The sequence below is a fragment of the Xenopus laevis genome, chromosome 3S (genome assembly GCF_017654675.1).
Source record: "Xenopus laevis strain J_2021 chromosome 3S, Xenopus_laevis_v10.1, whole genome shotgun sequence".
NCBI classification, from domain to species: domain Eukaryota; kingdom Metazoa; phylum Chordata; class Amphibia; order Anura; family Pipidae; genus Xenopus; species Xenopus laevis.
This window is the reverse complement of record NC_054376.1, coordinates 1,508,720-1,526,618: the sequence shown is the minus strand read 5'-3', so window position 1 is coordinate 1,526,618 and position 17,899 is coordinate 1,508,720. Positions and strand designations below refer to the sequence as shown.

At 45.0% G+C, this 17,899-nt stretch overlaps 1 protein-coding gene across 1 annotated transcript; it reads right to left on the bottom strand.

Annotated features, from left to right (window-relative positions):
* Positions 1 to 2,228: 2,228 nt before the first annotated feature.
* pkp2.S (plakophilin 2 S homeolog) lies at positions 2,229 to 17,275 on the bottom strand. The gene is made up of 13 exons (XM_041587849.1): positions 16,981 to 17,275; positions 15,216 to 15,316; positions 13,475 to 13,968; positions 10,962 to 11,109; positions 9,597 to 9,804; positions 8,331 to 8,508; positions 5,850 to 5,967; positions 5,524 to 5,685; positions 5,095 to 5,268; positions 3,948 to 4,101; positions 3,577 to 3,760; positions 3,189 to 3,276; positions 2,229 to 2,381 (listed from the first exon to the last, which is right to left on the bottom strand). Exons 1-13 carry the CDS (start codon positions 17,183 to 17,185, stop codon positions 2,313 to 2,315), a joined length of 2,283 nt encoding a protein of 760 aa, XP_041443783.1. The 5' UTR covers positions 17,186 to 17,275; the 3' UTR covers positions 2,229 to 2,312.
* Positions 17,276 to 17,899: the final 624 nt, after the last annotated feature.

Sequence of the window (17,899 nt, the reverse complement as noted above, 5' to 3'; positions counted from 1 at the left end):
GCTTCTGACTCCTGATACAACTTCCCAATATCCATTCATTCCTCATTCTCACTGGGTTTATAGTTCTGTGTAACTGTCATTGTGTCTGTCCCTTTCTCTGCACTGCTGCCTCTGACTCCTGATACAACTTCCCAATATCCATTCATTCCTCATTCTCACTGGGTTTATAGTTCTGTGTAACTGTCATTGTGTCTGTCCCTTTCTCTTCTCTGCACTGCTGCTTCTGACTCCTGATACAACTTCCCAATATCCATTCATTCCTCATTCTCACTGGGTTTATAGTTCTGTGTAACTGTCATTGTGTCTGTCCCTTTCTCTTCTCTGCACTGCTGCTTCTGACTCCTGATACAACTTCCCAATATCCATTCATTCCTCATTCTCACTGGGTTTATAGTTCTGTGTAACTGTCATTGTGTCTGTCCCTTTCTCTGCACTGCTGCTTCTGACTCCTGATACAACTTCCCAATATCCATTCATTCCTCATTCTCACTGGGTTTATAGTTCTGTGTAACTGTCATTGTGTCTGTCCCTTTCTCTGCACTGCTGCTTCTGACTCCTGATACAACTTCCCAATATCCATTCATTCCTCATTCTCACTGGGTTTATAGTTCTGTGTAACTGTCATTGTGTCTGTCCCTTTCTCTTCTCTGCACTGCTGCTTCTGACTCCTGATACAACTTCCCAATATCCATTCATTCCTCATTCTCACTGGGTTTATAGTTCTGTGTAACTGTCATTGTGTCTGTCCCTTTCTCTGCACTGCTGCCTCTGACTCCTGATACAACTTCCCAATATCCATTCATTCCTCATTCTCACTGGGTTTATAGTTCTGTGTAACTGTCATTGTGTCTGTCCCTTTCTCTTCTCTGCACTGCTGCCTCTGACTCCTGATACAACTTCCCAATATCCATTCATTCCTCATTCTCACTGGGTTTATAGTTCTGTGTAACTGTCATTGTGTCTGTCCCTTTCTCTTCTCTGCACTGCTGCTTCTGACTCCTGATACAACTTCCCAATATACAGTGTTTACTTCCTTTACTCTTCCCTTGTCACATTGTTTCTTTCCCTTTCCTTGTTACATTGTTTGTTTTTTCTTCCCTTGTTACATTGATTCTTTCCCTTTTCACGCTGTTTCCACCCTAAACTCTCCCCTTGTCACACAGTTTATACAAGTGCCTTTAGGCTACTAGAAAATGTATTGCCATTTTTGTGAGTTTTCTGGATAACAGAGCCAACCCCCCTATTCCTCTTCTCTATAACTTCTTGCTTTATTCTTGTCCTGAACTAGAATTAATCTTTCCCTTCAGTCCTTACATTTTGAATCATCTGTTTGCCCCCCCCCCACTTCCCAGACATTTGTCCCATAATGTCAAATAACCTGCCGACTGTCCCATCTTTTCCCCTTCAGCCAAATGTTTCTCTCCCTTCTGCTCTTCACCTGCCCTGTCTCTTGTACCCACTTCCAACTAAATGTTATATTTGTGCTCATGAGTCCGACAAATCTTGTAATTAAAAATCATTTCTACCTACCCCTTAATACTTTAAAGCAGGGATCCCCAACCTTTTGAACCCGTGAGCAACATTCAGAAGTAAAAGGAGTTGGGGAGCAACACTAGCATGAAAAATGTTCTTGGGGTGCCAAATAAGTGGTGTGATTGGCCATTTAGTAGCCCCTATGTGGATTGTCAACCTACATTGAGGTTTTGTTTGGCAGTACATCTGGTTTTTATACAACCAAAACTTGCCTCCAAGCTAGGAACTCAAAAATTAGTACCTGCTTTGAGGCCACTGGGAGCAACATCCAAGGGGCTGGAGAGCAACATGTTGCTCACGAGCTACTGGTTGGGGACCACTGCTTTAAAGAATGGTCTAGTCTAAGCAACTTTGCAATTGGTCTTCATGCTTTATAGTTGATTAATTATGTACCTTCTTCTGCCTCTCTCCAACTTTCAAATAGAGGGGTCACAGACCCTGGCAGCCGGGTTACACATTTTTTTCACACCACTGCCTGGTTGCTAGGGTAAATTGGACTCTAGCAACCAGAGAGATGCTGAAATTTCAAACAAAAGATGTTGAACAAGAAGCTAAGTCATTCTAAATAAAACACAATGACCAACTGCAAATTGTCTGAAAAGATCACCGTTTGCACCATAATCTCAGTTAATTTAAAGGTAAACTGCCCCTAGTAATCAGTGGCAGCCAATCAGCAGTTAGCTTCAAGCATAAAGTGACATTCTCATTAATTGCTATTGCACAGTAATTAGTAAATACGGTTCGGTTCTCTCGCTGTTCCTCTGACCTCAGACAAATATTCAGTCTCTGAGTGAATTGTAAGCCTTCAGGGTGCGCCGATTCACAAAATCTGCCTTCTTGTACATGGACTGCAGGGGGGAAAAGGGCAAAATTAATAAAAAGTTTCTGTACTGGGCCCTTATAGGCCAATAAGTTTCTGTACTGGGCCCTTATAGGCTGATACGTTTCTGTACTGGGCCCTTATAGGCCAATACGTTTCTGTACTGGGCCCTTATAGGCCGATACTGTACTGAGCCCTTATAGGCCAATAAGTTTCTGTAGTGGACCCTTATAGGCTGACACGTTTCTGTACTGGGCCCTTATAGGCTGATACTGTACTGAGCCCTTATAGGCCAATAAGTTTCTGTACTGGGCCCTTATAGGCGGATACGTTTCTGTACTGGGCCCTTATAGGCCAACACGTTTTTGTACTGGGCCCTTATAGGCCAACATGGTTTTGTACTGGGCCTTTATAGGCCGATACTTTTCTGTACCAGGCCCTTATAGGCTGACACGTTTCTGTACTGGGTCCTTATAGGCCGATACGTTTATGTACTGGTCCCTTATAGGCTGATATGTTTCTATACTGGTCCCTTATAGGCCAATACTTTCTGTTCTGGGTCCTTATGGGCCGATACATTTCTGTTCTGGGCCCTTATAGTCCAATACAATTGTATTAATGAAAGAACAGCATCCGGTCAGTGACTCATCCTTAAAAGATGGATACAACCCTCTGATTGGTCCTTACAAGTTGACAGCTCATCCTAATTGGCCGATCCAACTCTATGATATTAATCTAATATTGATTTTTCAGGAATAAGAGCAAAAGAACGGAGAAACTATTTCATGAAACATTTCATTGCTGAGAACAGAGCCAGTCCTTGGGTGCCACTTACCTTCTTGTAGGTGCCGTGCAAATCCTGGTGGGTCCACATGTTGTACAGAACAATGGAGGCCGCCTTGCCAGTCTTGGTAGCCAAATTACTGTATGGGAGAATAATACTCTTATCAGTCACATTTTATCCCAACACCCATTCCAGCTCCCCTGGGTGCAAGGTGAGGAAACCCAGACTGAGAGCAATGGAGCCTGAGAGCAGTGGAGCCTGAGAGCAGTGGAGCCTGAGTGCAGTGGAGCCTGAGAGCAGTGGAGCCTGAGAGCAGTGGAGCCTGAGAGCAGTGGAGCCTGACCAGCTTGTTAGATAGGCTTTACAGCATGAATATAAGGGACAGCCGTGTTATGGTTGTTACATATAATTATGAATCTATAGGGGGTTCTACTCCCACCTGACGCTGAGACTGTTCAGTTTCGGGACCCCTCCGTTATTAAGAACCGTCCGTGCGTTCTCTGAACTTTTACAGATCAAGTTGTTGATGACGTAACAGACCGACGCCGCCGTCTCATTGGCTACACCCGCGTCTGGGACACTCCCCGGGATCAACTGCACCAGATCCACCAGAACTTCTCTTGCTGTAGAGTATTAATAAATAGACATTAAATTAAATAAAATTGAGGTTCCACTGAATATATATACAAATCCACTTTTTTATATCCACAGAATTCTGACTTTCTGTTTAAATCTGAACTACAATTCCCAGCATCCCTTATAGACATTGAATGTTGGTGAGACAATACGATAGGATGTCCCAGTACTGACCGATCGCATTTTGGAGGTTGGAGTAGCGAGACAGGTTTCTCAGGAGCGAGACTGCCGTCCGTTTCACCCCCGAATCACTTGAATTAAGTACTTTCTTAATGTGTTGTAGCCCAATCTCTTTCTGAACGATCATGTGAGCGACAGTCGACAACATCTGGGGGGAGAGAAGAACATGAGTGTAGATAAAATAGGATATAATGTACAATAGGAGTCTCTGTACAGACTATGAGCAAATTTAGGGACTGTTCCTGCTGAATTGTGCTTAGTACAGGGAATACCTATGTGCCATAGTTTTATGGGATCTCTCTGTACAGACTATGAGCAAACTTAGGGACTGTTCCTGCTGAATTGTGCTTAGTACAGGGAATACCTATGCTGCCATAGTTTTATGGGATCTCTCTGTACAGACTATGAGCAAATTTAGGGACTGTTCCTGCTGAATTGTGCTTAGTACAGGGAATACCTATGTACCATAGTTTTATGGGATCTCTCTGTACAGACTATGAGCAAACTTAGGGACTGTTCCTGCTGAATTGTGCTTAGTACAGGGAATACCTATGTGCCATAGTTTTATGGGATCTCTCTGTACAGACTATGAGCAAACTTAGGGGCTGTTCCTGCTGAATTGTGCTTAGTACAGGGAATACCTATGCTGCCATAGTTTTATGGGATCTCTCTGTACAGACTATGAGCAAATTTAGGGACTGTTCCTGCTGAATTGTGCTTAGTACAGGGAATACCTATGTACCATAGTTTTATGGGATCTCTCTGTACAGACTATGAGCAAACTTAGGGGCTGTTCCTGCTGAATTGTGCTTAGTACAGGGAATACCTATGTACCATAGTTTTATGGGATCTCTCTGTACAGACTATGAGCAAACTTAGGGGCTGTTCCTGCTGAATTGTGCTTAGTACAGGGAATACCTATGTGCCATAGTTTTATGGGATCTCTCTGTACAGACTATGAGCAAATTTAGGGACTGTTCCTGCTGAATTGTGCTTAGTACAGGGAATACCTATGTGCCATAGTTTTATGGGATCTCTCTGTACAGAAGAGTCTGGTACTCATGTGGGGGAGGGTATATAAATATAAATAGATGTGTGTGTAGAGGTGGGAGCTGCCATGTTGAAGGACAGAGTTACTCACAGGCCCATCCCCAGCAGTGAGGTTCTGGAGGGCCCCCAGTGCTGCCTCCTGGGTGTACTTCCGGTTGCTCTTAGTGATGAGGGAGAGGTACAGTCTCACAACGATCGAGTGCCACAGCCATTCCACTCCCCGCGGGTTGTTCTTCTCCTCTATTTTTGGGGGGTCTCCCCATTGCTACAAAGTGTGAGAGCACAGGTCACCCCCATTATTGCAGGGTCCCCCCTTTCACAGCAGTGACAACTATTACCCCCCCCATGCACAGAAAAGATCCCTCTAAGGCTTAAAGGGGAAGTGCACCTTAAAATGAACTATCCAAGCAGTGTCTACACATGTCCAACCTCTAAATATTACAGAACTACAACTCCCTGCGTGGACAAAGCTGGGAGTTGATGTTCCACTGTGTCTGACCGTGACCCCCCCCACACACACCTCTTTTATTTTTCTGCCTCTGGTTCCAAAACAAGTGACGCTCTGGTCGGGCTGGGGGGCTGCGCGGCTGGGGCGGTGGATGGAGTGGGTGTAAGTGGTGGGAAGCTCGGCCTCCAGTTGGTACGAGAGATTGTGCAAGACGCACACGCAGTTCTCTGTGGCCTGAAAACACAAGGACATTAAATGACAGGTTTGTATTGGGCCCAACAGAAACAATAGAAACTCAGGAGCTGAAGTAACTGGACAATTCTCACAGACCCCTGGGCATGGAAAGGACACACATGGGCTAATGGCAGCTCCCGCACACACACACTCAGGGTCCCCACCTTGTTGTCAGGTTTGTAATTGGCGATGCTCCTCCTGATGTAATGCACCAATGCATCAATGAGACCCTCACAGTCGCGCATGGCCTTCCTCCCTTCTGGGCCTGCAGAGCTCAAGTTCCTATTGGAGGACAAAGAGGGATCAATGACAATGTCTCACATGCCCATTGGGTATTTCCAGGTCCTCGTGTCACCTTAAACTCAGCCCCCCAACCAACATTTACCGACCCTGATAACCTGCACTCTTGCAAGGTACATTTAAATGTGTAGTGTCCCTTTAAGTCTTTATATAAACATTATGATCAGACTTGCAGGCCCACAATACGAGCACTAAATGTCCCATCCAATTGAGAAACCCAAGATGAGTCCATTTAATGGCAGCATCAGACAGATTATCAGTTCATTTAGGTTGTTTACACCCCATCTCTGATAATGCACCGGGTGCAGGTAGTAACATGTAAAGCCCTATTTATGCGTTTCCTTTGAGAGGGAAAGCCGGAGCTTTAGGAGATGAATCTGTCAGTTCTTGGGATTCCTGCGATCAGGTTTCAGGCTGATATTTACCCAGAGGAGGGACCCGGCAGTGGGGCATCTGCTCTTTGCTCCAGGTGCTAAGTTTTAGAAGCACAAAGACAGTCTTGTCTGTCTTGTCCTACTGTCTCCATCTTGCCCTACTGTCTCCATCTTGCCCTATTGTCTCCGTCTTGCCCTACTGTCTCCATCTTGCCCTATTGTCTCCGTCTTGCCCTACTGTCTCCGTCTTGTCCTACTTTCTCCATCTTGTCCTACTGTCTCCATCTTGCCCTTCTGTCTCCATCTTGTCCAACTGTCTCCATCTTGCCCTACTGTCTCCATCTTGCCGTATTGTCTCCGTCTTGCCCTACTGTCTCCATCTTGTCCTACTTTCTCCATCTTGCCCTACTGTCTCCATCTTGTCCTACTTTCTCGATCTTGCCTTACTGTCTCCATCTTGCCCTTCTGTCTCCATCTTGTCCAACTGTCTCCATCTTGCCCTACTGTCTCCATCTTGCCGTATTGTCTCCGTCTTGCCCTACTGTCTCCATCTTGTCCTACTTTCTCCATCTTGCCCTACTGTCTCCATCTTGCCCTACTGTCTCCATCTTGCCCAACTGTCTCCATCTTGCCGTATTGTCTCCGTCTTGCCCTACTGTCTCCATCTTGTCCTACTTTCTCCATCTTGCTCTACTGTCTCCATCTTGCCCTTCTGTCTCCATCTTGCCCAACTGTCTCCATCTTGCCGTATTGTCTCCGTCTTGTCCTACTGTCTCCATCTTGCCCTACTGTCTCCATCTTGCCCTTCTGTCTCCATCTTGTCCTACTGTCTCCATCTTGCTCTACTGTCTCCATCTTGCCCTTCTGTCTCCATCTTGCCCAACTGTCTCCGTCTTGCCGTATTGTCTCCTTCTTGTCCTACTGTCTCCATCTTGTCCTACTGTCTCCATCTTGCCGTATTGTCTCCGTCTTGCCCTACTGTCTCCGTCTTGCCCTACTTTCTCCATCTAGCTCTACTATCTTCATCTTGTCCTACTGTCTCCATCTTGTTCTACTGTCTCCATCTTGTCCTACTGTCTCCATCTTGTCCTACTGTCTCCATCTTGTCCTACTATCTTCAGAATCATCTTGTCCTACTGTCTCCATCTTGTCCTACTATCTTCAGAATCATCTTGTCCTACTGTCTCCATCTTGCCCTACTGTCTCCATGTTGTCCTACTGTCTCCATCTTGTCCTACTGTCTCCATCTTGTCCTACTGTCTCCATCTTGTCCTACTGTCTCCATCTTGTCCTACTGTCTCCATCTTGTCCTACTGTCTCCATCTTGTCCTACTGTCTCCATCTTGTACATCTTGTTCCAAAATTGTCTCCTCAAACATGAGTTCATATAATATCCAGGGCTGTGATCAGGACCCCTGGGCCCCACACAAGTAAAACATTAGGGGCCACACGATTGCCATTTGATTTGTCCCTGGTCACCCACTGTATCAGCTGATAAGACGGATCCATGTTCTGCATTAGACTCACCTGTTGTGATTATTGTGGCCCCTCCGGGCCCCTCGCTGCTTTAAACCCTCTCCATAGAAACAGTTGCTGCATTTGTGCCTTTAATTTCTCCAGAAATTGCCCAGGACAATGTGAGAAGGGGTTAATAATCCTGGGAGCAGTTGGTGCCGGAGATTCCGATAAGACAAAAATTCCGACTCATTAACTGAAGTCTCTTTGATTCTCCCACTGTCATAAAACCTGGGCACCGACTTCATGAGAATTAACCTCCCCCTGGCACTTGCCCAAAAGCTGAAACTGTCACCGAGGTTAAAGGGGAACTTAACTTTTACTGTGGTTTTAATTGTTAAATAAATCTTTGGGTCTCTTGAGTCTGGTGACCCCGGGCCCTACCCATGTGATTAAAGCGGTTTAACCCCCGAGGGAGTGGGTGTGGCCGCTATTGTTACAATGGGAACCTCTCACCTGAGGCAGCCGGTAACATTATAGAAGATATCGGGGTCCGTCAGGTCGGAGTTTTTGGAATATTCTCCCTCGCCCCCCCCACAGCTGAGGATGATGATGGTTCTGGTGAGGGGCTTGAGCGCGTCCCTGATGAGGCAGCTCTTCAGCTGATCATTGGAAGACAAGTTCCACAACAACCCTAAAACATCACAATTGGGAGTTATATACAGAGTATGCCCTGCACTGCTGGTTCTCACTCCTGAAAAAAAGCTGATGAACAGGCTTCTTATTAAGGATTATTTGGGGTAGAATAAAGGGATTAACATGTCAATGGCAGTGACCAGCAGTTGTACCAAGGAATCTAACCCAATGGCTCTGACCTTCAGTGAGAGTTATAGTTTATCTGTGTTATATATTTTTTTATTTATCCCAGTGTTATTTCCTATATTCCATATTTTGTCTCCATTTTATCTGAGGAGGGAGGGAGTCTCTAGGGAAGAAGAACAATTCACACGACTGTTAGCTCCAGAGACGAGACAAAGGGGTTTATGTGCCAAAGTCTGGTTGGTAGAGATGGGGACCGTGGGTCCTTGTGACATTTAGTTAAACGATTTGTTCACCGTTAAATGAACAGTTAGTATAACGTAGAAAGGCAATTTGCAATTGGTTTTTATTTTTTATTATTTGTGTTTTTTGACTTATTTAGCTTTTTATTCAGCAGCTCTCCAGTTTGCAGTTTCAGCACTCTGGTTGCTAGGGTCCAAATTCCCCTAGCAACCATGCGCCGATTTAAATAAGAGACTGGAATATGAATAGGATGCGCCTGAATAGAAAGATGAGGAAAAAACGTAACAATAACAATACATTTGTAGCCTTACACAGCATTTGCTTTTAGATGGGGTCAGTGACCCTCATTTGAAATTTGGAAAGAGCCACAAGAAAAAGGCAAATAATTAAAAAAAAAAAAAAATAATGAAGGCCAATTGAAAAGTTGCTTAGAATTAGTCAGTCTATAACATACTAAAAGTTAACTTTAAGGTGAACCACCCCTTTAAGGCTGAAAGACCATAGGGGTCATTTATCAACACTGGGCAAATCTGCCCATGGGCAGTAACCCATGGCAACCAATCAAATTGCTACATGTATTGTTTAACTTGCAGCTGGCTTTAAAAAGCTGATCACTGATTGGTTGCTATAGGTAACTGCCCGTGTGCAAATTTGTCTAGTGTTGATTAATGAGCCCCCATGAGCTTTCTCTAGGGACGCTGGGAGTTGTAGTCCCTTTACCTGTGACTTGCCGCTTTATCTCCAAGTCGTGCGTCTCCTTCAGCAGATTGAGGACCACGGCGACCCCGTGCTGCGCACACACCTCCAGTTTATTGTCGTTGTTCTCGAACACCAAGTTGCGCAAAGCCGCACACACCGCCCGCTGCACTTGTACATTGTCGCTCCTCAGGTGTCTGATCAGCTGGGGGACCCCCCCGAGGTTATAAACCTGAGAGATTCAGGGGGGTCACGTGATGTCATTTTATCAACCGAAACTACTACCTGAGCGTGGGGTTCACTGCAGCATTCAGGTAGCACGGGGCACCTGGGGCCACCAGATAGATTTAAATGATAGTTCCCCTTTAAATGCACCCCAATCCCACTGGAGTGGTCCCACAATTGCTGCTGTCGCCCAGGTTACAATCTCATTCCTCATTCCCCTCTCTTGGTAGGGAATCCCATAACCTGACTGCCCTTACAGTAAAGAACCCCTTCCTATGCTGATGGTGAGATCTCCTTTCCTCCCCACCAATGAATCACTCATTCCCCTCTCTTGGTAGGGAATCCCATAACCTGACTGTCCTTACAGTAAAGAACCCCTTCCTATGCTGATGGTGAGATCTCCTTTCCTCTCCACCAATGAATCACTCATTCCCCCTCTCTTGGTAGGGAATCCCATAACCTGACTGTCCTTACAGTAAAGAACCCCTTCCTATGCTGATGGTGAGATCTCCATTCCTCCCCACCAATGAATCACTCATTCCCCTCTCTTGGTAGGGAATCCCATAACCTGACTGTCCTTACAGTAAAGAACCCCTTCCTATGCTGATGGTGAGATCTCCTTTCCTCCCCACCAATGAATCACTCATTCCCCTCTCTTGGTAGGGAATCCCATAACCTGACTGTCCTTACAGTAAAGAACCCCTTCCTATGCTGATGGTGAGATCTCCTTTCCTCCCCACCAATGAATCACTCATTCCCCTCTCTTGGTAGGGAATCCCATAACCTGACTGTCCTTACAGTAAAGAACCCCTTCCTATGCTGATGGTGAGATCTCCTTTCCTCCCCACCAATGAATCACTCATTCCCCCTCTCTTGGTAGGGAATCCCATAACCTGACTGTCCTTACAGTAAAGAACCCCTTCCTATGCTGATGGTGAGATCTCCTTTCCTCCCCACCAATGAATCACTCATTCCCCCTCTCTTGGTAGGGAATCCCATAACCTGACTGTCCTTACAGTAAAGAACCCCTTCCTATGCTGATGGTGAGATCTCCTTTCCTCCCCACCAATGAATCACTCATTCCCCTCTCTTGGTAGTTCTTCTTCAATCTCTTGGCCACACATAACTCAGCCAATCCCTGGATGTATTTACCCTCTGACTCACCTGTCTCCGGGCTTCGGACTTTTGGAAACATTGGTGTTGGATGAAAGTGCCGGCGGTTGCCAACCAGTGGGAGGGGGAAGTTTCGCTCTGCAGAACATTCACGGCTCTCTCCAGAGTCATCTCCACCTCCAGCAGCGATGGAACATTCCTGAAGCAAAGACATATTAGACTCTGCTTAGAGGGGACACAACAATTTCAAGTTCCTCTTATCACGCGCCCCCAATATTTGTTCTTACTTGGTCTCTCAGTGCAAGAAGAGAAAGCTGAGTAATGATCATTAAGTCTTTATTATTATTTCTTCCTGTCAGACTCCTGGGTAAATCTGCTGCTTGGCAGAATAAAAGAAAATCTGCTACTTCCCCTTTAAATAAGATGGTGCAAAATGTAAATGAATTCATCCCAAATATTATTTTATGAAAATCTCCAAACTCAGCGTCGTGACCCGTCTCTTTGTTCCTTTACAGGTGTCTCCGCCCGTCTCACCTGCACAAACTTATATTTCCCACAATTCCCTTGGCCATGGTGCTTTGACGCAGAGTTGCCAGGTTGGCTACTAACAATTTAAAGCCCACGTGGGTTTTGAAAGTACAAACTAGCCAAGGAACGGATTTGGGCTACTTTTTGGACCTTTGGTTGCTTTGTACTTTGGAAACCACCCAAAAAATTTTTTTGCCCTAATGTGCCTGCGTCTCCCAATGCATGTTGGGTAATGTAGTTTTTGTTTAACAAGTTGAATGTAAGACTACAATACCCAGCATGCACTGGGACTGACTTGTGTAGAAGTCGGGAGTTACCAGATTTTGGGCTCTGTACCCCTTACCTTCCAGTGACATTTTTTTTGACCACACCCCCTTATTACCATGTTTATTTTACAAAATTTGGCAGGTTATGAAAGTTTAAACACATTTCTGTGGTTTTTATGTGTTATTACAGTTTTGCTAATGAAGGTGAAGTGCCCTTTAAGTTCTCCCATGAGAGACCTCCTTATCTAAATTGTTACGATGACTTATTGGCTTGTCTCAAAATTGTTACAAAAGTATCTTATCTGAACCTTGTGGCTGTTCTGGGCTCTCTGCCAAAAGCCAATTAAGTGAGAAACTTTGTATCTTTTTTTAGCTGTTCAGTGCAGAGAAAATCGGGACTTTCCAGTACAAACCAGTGACTGTGGGTTGAGCTGTCAAAAGCGGGACTGTCCCGCTGAAAACGGAACAGTAGGGAGGTATGGTACCCCGGGTGATGACACTCGCTTGGATCGCTTTGTTTTCCGAATTCGCCTGAAATTTCCTCGCGAGGCATTGTGTGCCGTCGCGTGGCTGATTTAGATTCCAGCTGGTGGGAAGGCTTTTCGGGAAGAAGAGGCGATTTGCCAATAGGCGACTAAATCTCCCCGAGTCTTGCGTCACCACCCTTTGTATCGAAAAAAACCCCCACTAAGACAGTTTTAACGTTTAAATCGCAAAGTTTTTATTAAGAAATGACTTACCGATTCTCTGCTTGCGCTTCTCAGAAACGGCGACAGGGTGACAATCCATTGTGCGGCGCGCAATTTCTCCTCCCTGACTATGTCCTATAGAAGCAGGGAGGAGAAATCAAGCGCCGCACAATGGATCGTCGCTCTGTCGCCGTTTCTGAAGAGGAGGAGCGCATGCAGAGAATCGGCGATTTAAACGTTAATACTGTTACTGGTCCTTTAAGCCTTCCTGCATTTTCCAGTGACTTTCCTCAATTTCAGACAATTTTGGGACAGAAATCTGCAGGCCACCAAAATAATTCGTTTTATAATATTTATTGAGATTGTATATAAATGATGGGACCCCTATCCCTCCTAGTTACCCCCCCCCCTGGTGACGGGTGAATCTGTTCCATTTTGCTTCATGGGAAAATCTGTGAAACAGTGAAAATTTTTTAAAAAAAAGCTCTATTTTACCATAAACTCATTTATTTTTGGGAATTTTTTTCACTGCACAAATTGTACTATTTTGGGGCTACTGTTGAAGAGCCTCTCGGCTAGTTTTTGGGCTGGTTTTGTAGCCGACTTTGGCTTTAAAAATAAGTCCCGGCCAGTGTTGCACTGGGAGACCAGGGGCCACCAAAAGTTTTTAGCCCAGGGGCCACTCTCAGTACTATTATTCTTCCTCTCCTCACTCAACCTCTATTCTCCCAGTCTCTTTTCTTTACACACTATAATCTGTTATTCCATCTATTTAGCCTCTTTGTTCTCATAGAAATAGGGAATGACCATGAAATAGGCCAAAAGTTTATCAGCAGGAGGGGCCCCTGACACCTGGGCCCCCCCCGGGACTTTTCCTGGTATCCCTGTGGGTCAGTCCGACACTGGCCCCGGCAACCCTGCTTTGATGGACCTGGAGCCGGAAGTGACAGGAGCTCCGTGATTCTGCCGCCGGCGCCGCTCCCCTGGGGATAAGACTGACTCCACTTGGGTTGAGTGGTCCCGGGTGCAGGATCAGGCTACAAATGTTGGCACCAAAATAAACGCCAACCATAAGACTTACCCAACATACATTTCCACCTGTGCCCCCCCTCGTTGCATGGTCGCCCCGGCCAGCAGGGGGTTCCGTTTCTCGATGCCTAAAGTGAAGTTGAAGGAATCTCCGGTCCCGGTTGTCGCGATGTTCTGGTTCCATTTGGACCTCATAGTCTGCCCGACCCTCACTTGTCCGACTGCGCCCGGCAGGGATTTGTAGTTCTCCTTCTCAAACAGACTAGAGAGGGGGCTGCTGGGAAACATCGAGTCGGTGGTCTCTTGCCGGAATTGCTGCGAGAGGTTCTGATGCGCTCGGCTCGCCATTCTGTACGGGTTCAAGACGATATGCGGTTGGCCGCAGCGATTGCCCGAGCTGGTGGCGTCTGCGTAAAATGGCGACAAAGTGATTTCTCTCTCGGGGGAGACATCGCGCCTCAGTGTCGGCCGACTGGTGTCGGATTTGCTTCTAAACTTCCCCTTGTTCCCTCCGACCCCATTCTCAAATCCAGCCCCTCTGTGATCCTATAGGGGAGAGACACAGTGTGGGAAATACCTGCTGATTGGGATTCTGGGAACAATTCAACCCCCACATTTACTGAAATAACAATTATCTGCTAAAGACATTTATTTTATTGTGCCCCCCCCACTGACCCCCCTCCCTGAGATACAGAAAATTAATTGTATTTCTATGGGGGGGGGGGTTCTGCATAAATACAAATGTCTGTGTTATTATCCCAAGTACAGGGTAAAATTCAGTCTAATGCAGAGTCTCGTATGTCACCTAACGACCTCGAGAAATATAACGTCTGTCAGCATAGGTATTCCCTGTACTAAGCACAATTCAGCAGGAACAGCCCCTAAGTTTGCTCATAGTCTGTACAGAGAGATCCCATAAAACTATGGTACATAGGTATTCCCTGTACTAAGCACAATTCAGCAGGAACAGTCCCTAAGTTTGCTCATAGTCTGTACAGAGAGATCCCATAAAACTATGGCACATAGGTATTCCCTGTACTAAGCACAATTCAGCAGGAACAGTCCCCTAAGTTTGCTCATAGTCTGTACAGAGAGATCCCATAAAACTATGGCACATAGGTATTCCTCTGTACTAAACACAATTCAGCAGGAACAGTCCCTAAGTTTGCTCATAGTCTGTACAGAGAGATCCCATAAAACTATGGTACATAGGTATTCCCTGTACTAAGCACAATTCAGCAGGAACAGTCCCTAAGTTTGCTCATAGTCTGTACAGAGAGATCCCATAAAACTATGGCAGCATAGGTATTCCCTGTACTAAGCACAATTCAGCAGGAACAGTCCCCTAAGTTTGCTCATAGTCTGTACAGAGAGATCCCATAAAACTATGGCACATAGGTATTCCCTGTACTAAGCACAATTCAGCAGGAACAGTCCCTAAGTTTGCTCATAGTCTGTACAGAGAGATCCCATAAAACTATGGCACATAGGTATTCCCTGTACTAAGCACAATTCAGCAGGAACAGTCCCTAAGTTTGCTCATAGTCTGTACAGAGAGATCCCATAAAACTATGGTACATAGGTATTCCCTGTACTAAGCACAATTCAGCAGGAACAGTCCCTAAGTTTGCTCATAGTCTGTACAGACTGTATTTGCTTATGAAGCTATATGTAACTTTTAGACAGAGTATTCTGGGAGCTGTAATTCAGAACCAGTTGAATACTGTGGTCATGAAACACAAATGAACATGATCTGACTGGGTAACACGGATTGTACAGATGTTGGTTCTTACCTTTATGGTGTCATAATGTTTGGAGGAAAACTCTTCTTTCTGCATAAAACCTCCAATGTAATGACCCTGTTCTGGAAGGCTGGTGGCATAATGGCGACTCCCTGAGGAAACAACAGAAAGTCTTGTAAAATATTGGGACAGTAAGACAAGATGGAGACAGTAGGACAAGATGGAGACAGTAGGGCAAGATGGAGACAGTAGGGCAAGATGGAGACAGTAGGACAAGATGGAGACAGTAGGACAAGATGGAGACAGTAGGGCAAGATGGAGACAGTAGGGCAAGATGGAGACAGTAGGACAAGATGGGGACAGTAGGACAAGATGGAGACAGTAGGACAAGATGGAGACAGTAGAACAAGATGGAGACAGTAGGGCAAGATGGAGACAGTAGGAGAAGATGGAGACAGTAGGACAAGATGGAGACAGTAGGACAAGATGGAGACAGTAGGACAAGATGGAGACAGTAGGACAAGATGGAGACAGTAGGGCAAGATGGAGACAGTAGGACAAGATGGAGACAGTAGGGCAAGATGGAGACAGTAGGACAAGATGGAGACAGTAGGACAAGTAAGTTGGGCATTGGTACAAAGTTGACACTAGGAAAGAATGAACTAATAGCGGGTGCTTATGTTTTTGCTTTGCCTCATATCTTGGTGCCGTGTCTGTTCATTGGGGTAAGTCAATATATCACTGACCTTCCTATATATTTATCTTTATTCCTATTAATAACATTGGGATCACTGACCTTCCTATATATTTATCTTTATTCCCTATTAATAACATTGGGATCACTGACCTTCCTATATATTTATCTTTATTCCCTATTAATAACATTGGGATCACTGACCTTCCTATATATTTATCTTTATTCCCTATTAATAACATTGGGATCACTGACCTTCCTATATATTTATCTTTATTCCCTATTAATAACATTGGGATCACTGACCTTCCTATATATTTATCTTTATTCCCTATTAATAACATTGGGATCACTGACCTTTCTATATATTTATCTTTATTCCCTATTAATAACATTGGGATCACTGACCTTCCTATATATTTATCTTTATTCCCTATTAATAACATTGGAATCACTGACCTTCCTATATATTTCTCTTTATTCCCTATTAATAACATTGGGATCATATCACTGACCTTCCTATATATTTATCTTTATTCCCTATTAATAACATTGGGATCACTGACCTTCCTATATATTTCTCTTTATTCCCTATTAATAACATTGGGATCACTGACCTTCCTATATATTTATCTTTATTCCCTATTAATAACATTGGGATCACTGACGTTCCTATATATTTATCTTTATTCCCTATTAATAACATTGGGATCACTGACCTTCCTATATATTTATCTTTATTCCCTATTAATAACATTGGGATCAACCATCATTTTTACTGGTTAGGCAAGTAAAATACTGGCCCGGTGGCAGCCATAGCCACAACCCAACTGAAGAGGGGGTGAACCACTATTTGGGGATTATTAAAGCCATTTGCACATGGTGTTGCACAAGGAGCCAATAAAACGTCACCACTGTGTATCCATGTGAAGCTCTATGGCAGCAGCACTCACTGGTCACTAATCCCAACCTCACCCACTGTACCCACCCATATTCCCAATACCAACCCATATACCCCAAAGCAATAACCTACATCCAATCACTGACATTATTCACCCACTCACCCTACCAGCACCCACATACCCCAGGGGAAAGAAGAACAGGAGAGACCCGATCACTTACTGTTCCCCGCGCTCATGTTGCTCCTCTGGGACAGTGTGAGTCGGACTTGTTGCTGAATTCTCTGGGCTTTGTCCTCAGATTCCCTGGCGCTGAGATTCAGCCTCTCCTCAGAGGGCAGCGCCAGGGAAGAACTGTCCAACTCCTGGTACCCCAACACCGTGCGGATATAACCCTGCTCCCCACCTGGGGACATCTGCTCCACCATCCTGTACCCCAAATCTACCTGCTCCCCCCCTCTCTCTCTATTTCTATTTCTCTCTATTTCTCTCTCTATTTCTCTCTACCCTCCGGCACTGCCTCCTGTTATATCCCAGTGTAACTACCCGGGCACATAACTGGGCGGGGCCAGATACTGTAACTCTCCCTATTAACCCCATAGGGCACAAAGGCCCCCCCCTGGATTGTCTTCTAGTTCTGCAACAACTTCCACATCTGAGTATCACTCATGTATTATAAGGGATAATGTACCCCCTACTGTAAATGATAAGGATATTAGAAGTCACTGAGGGGTTGTTCTGTGACCATATAAAGACACAAGGCTGCAGGCTGAGTTATACAGGGAACTCTGAGTATCACTCATGTATTATAAGGGATAATGTACCCCCTACTGTAAATGATAAGGATATTAGAAGTCACTGAGGGGTTGTTCTGTGACCATATAAAGGCACAAGGCTGCAGGCTGAGTTATACAGGGAACTCTGAGTATCACTCATGTATTATAAGGGATAATGTACCCCCTACTGTAAATGATAAGGATATTAGAAGTCACTGAGGGGTTGTTTTGTGACCATATAAAGGCACAAGGCCGCAGGTTGAGTTATACAGGGAACTCTGAGTATCACTCATGTATTATAAGGGATAATGTACCCCCTACTGTAAATGATAAGGATATTAGAAGTCACTGAGGGTTTGTTCTGTG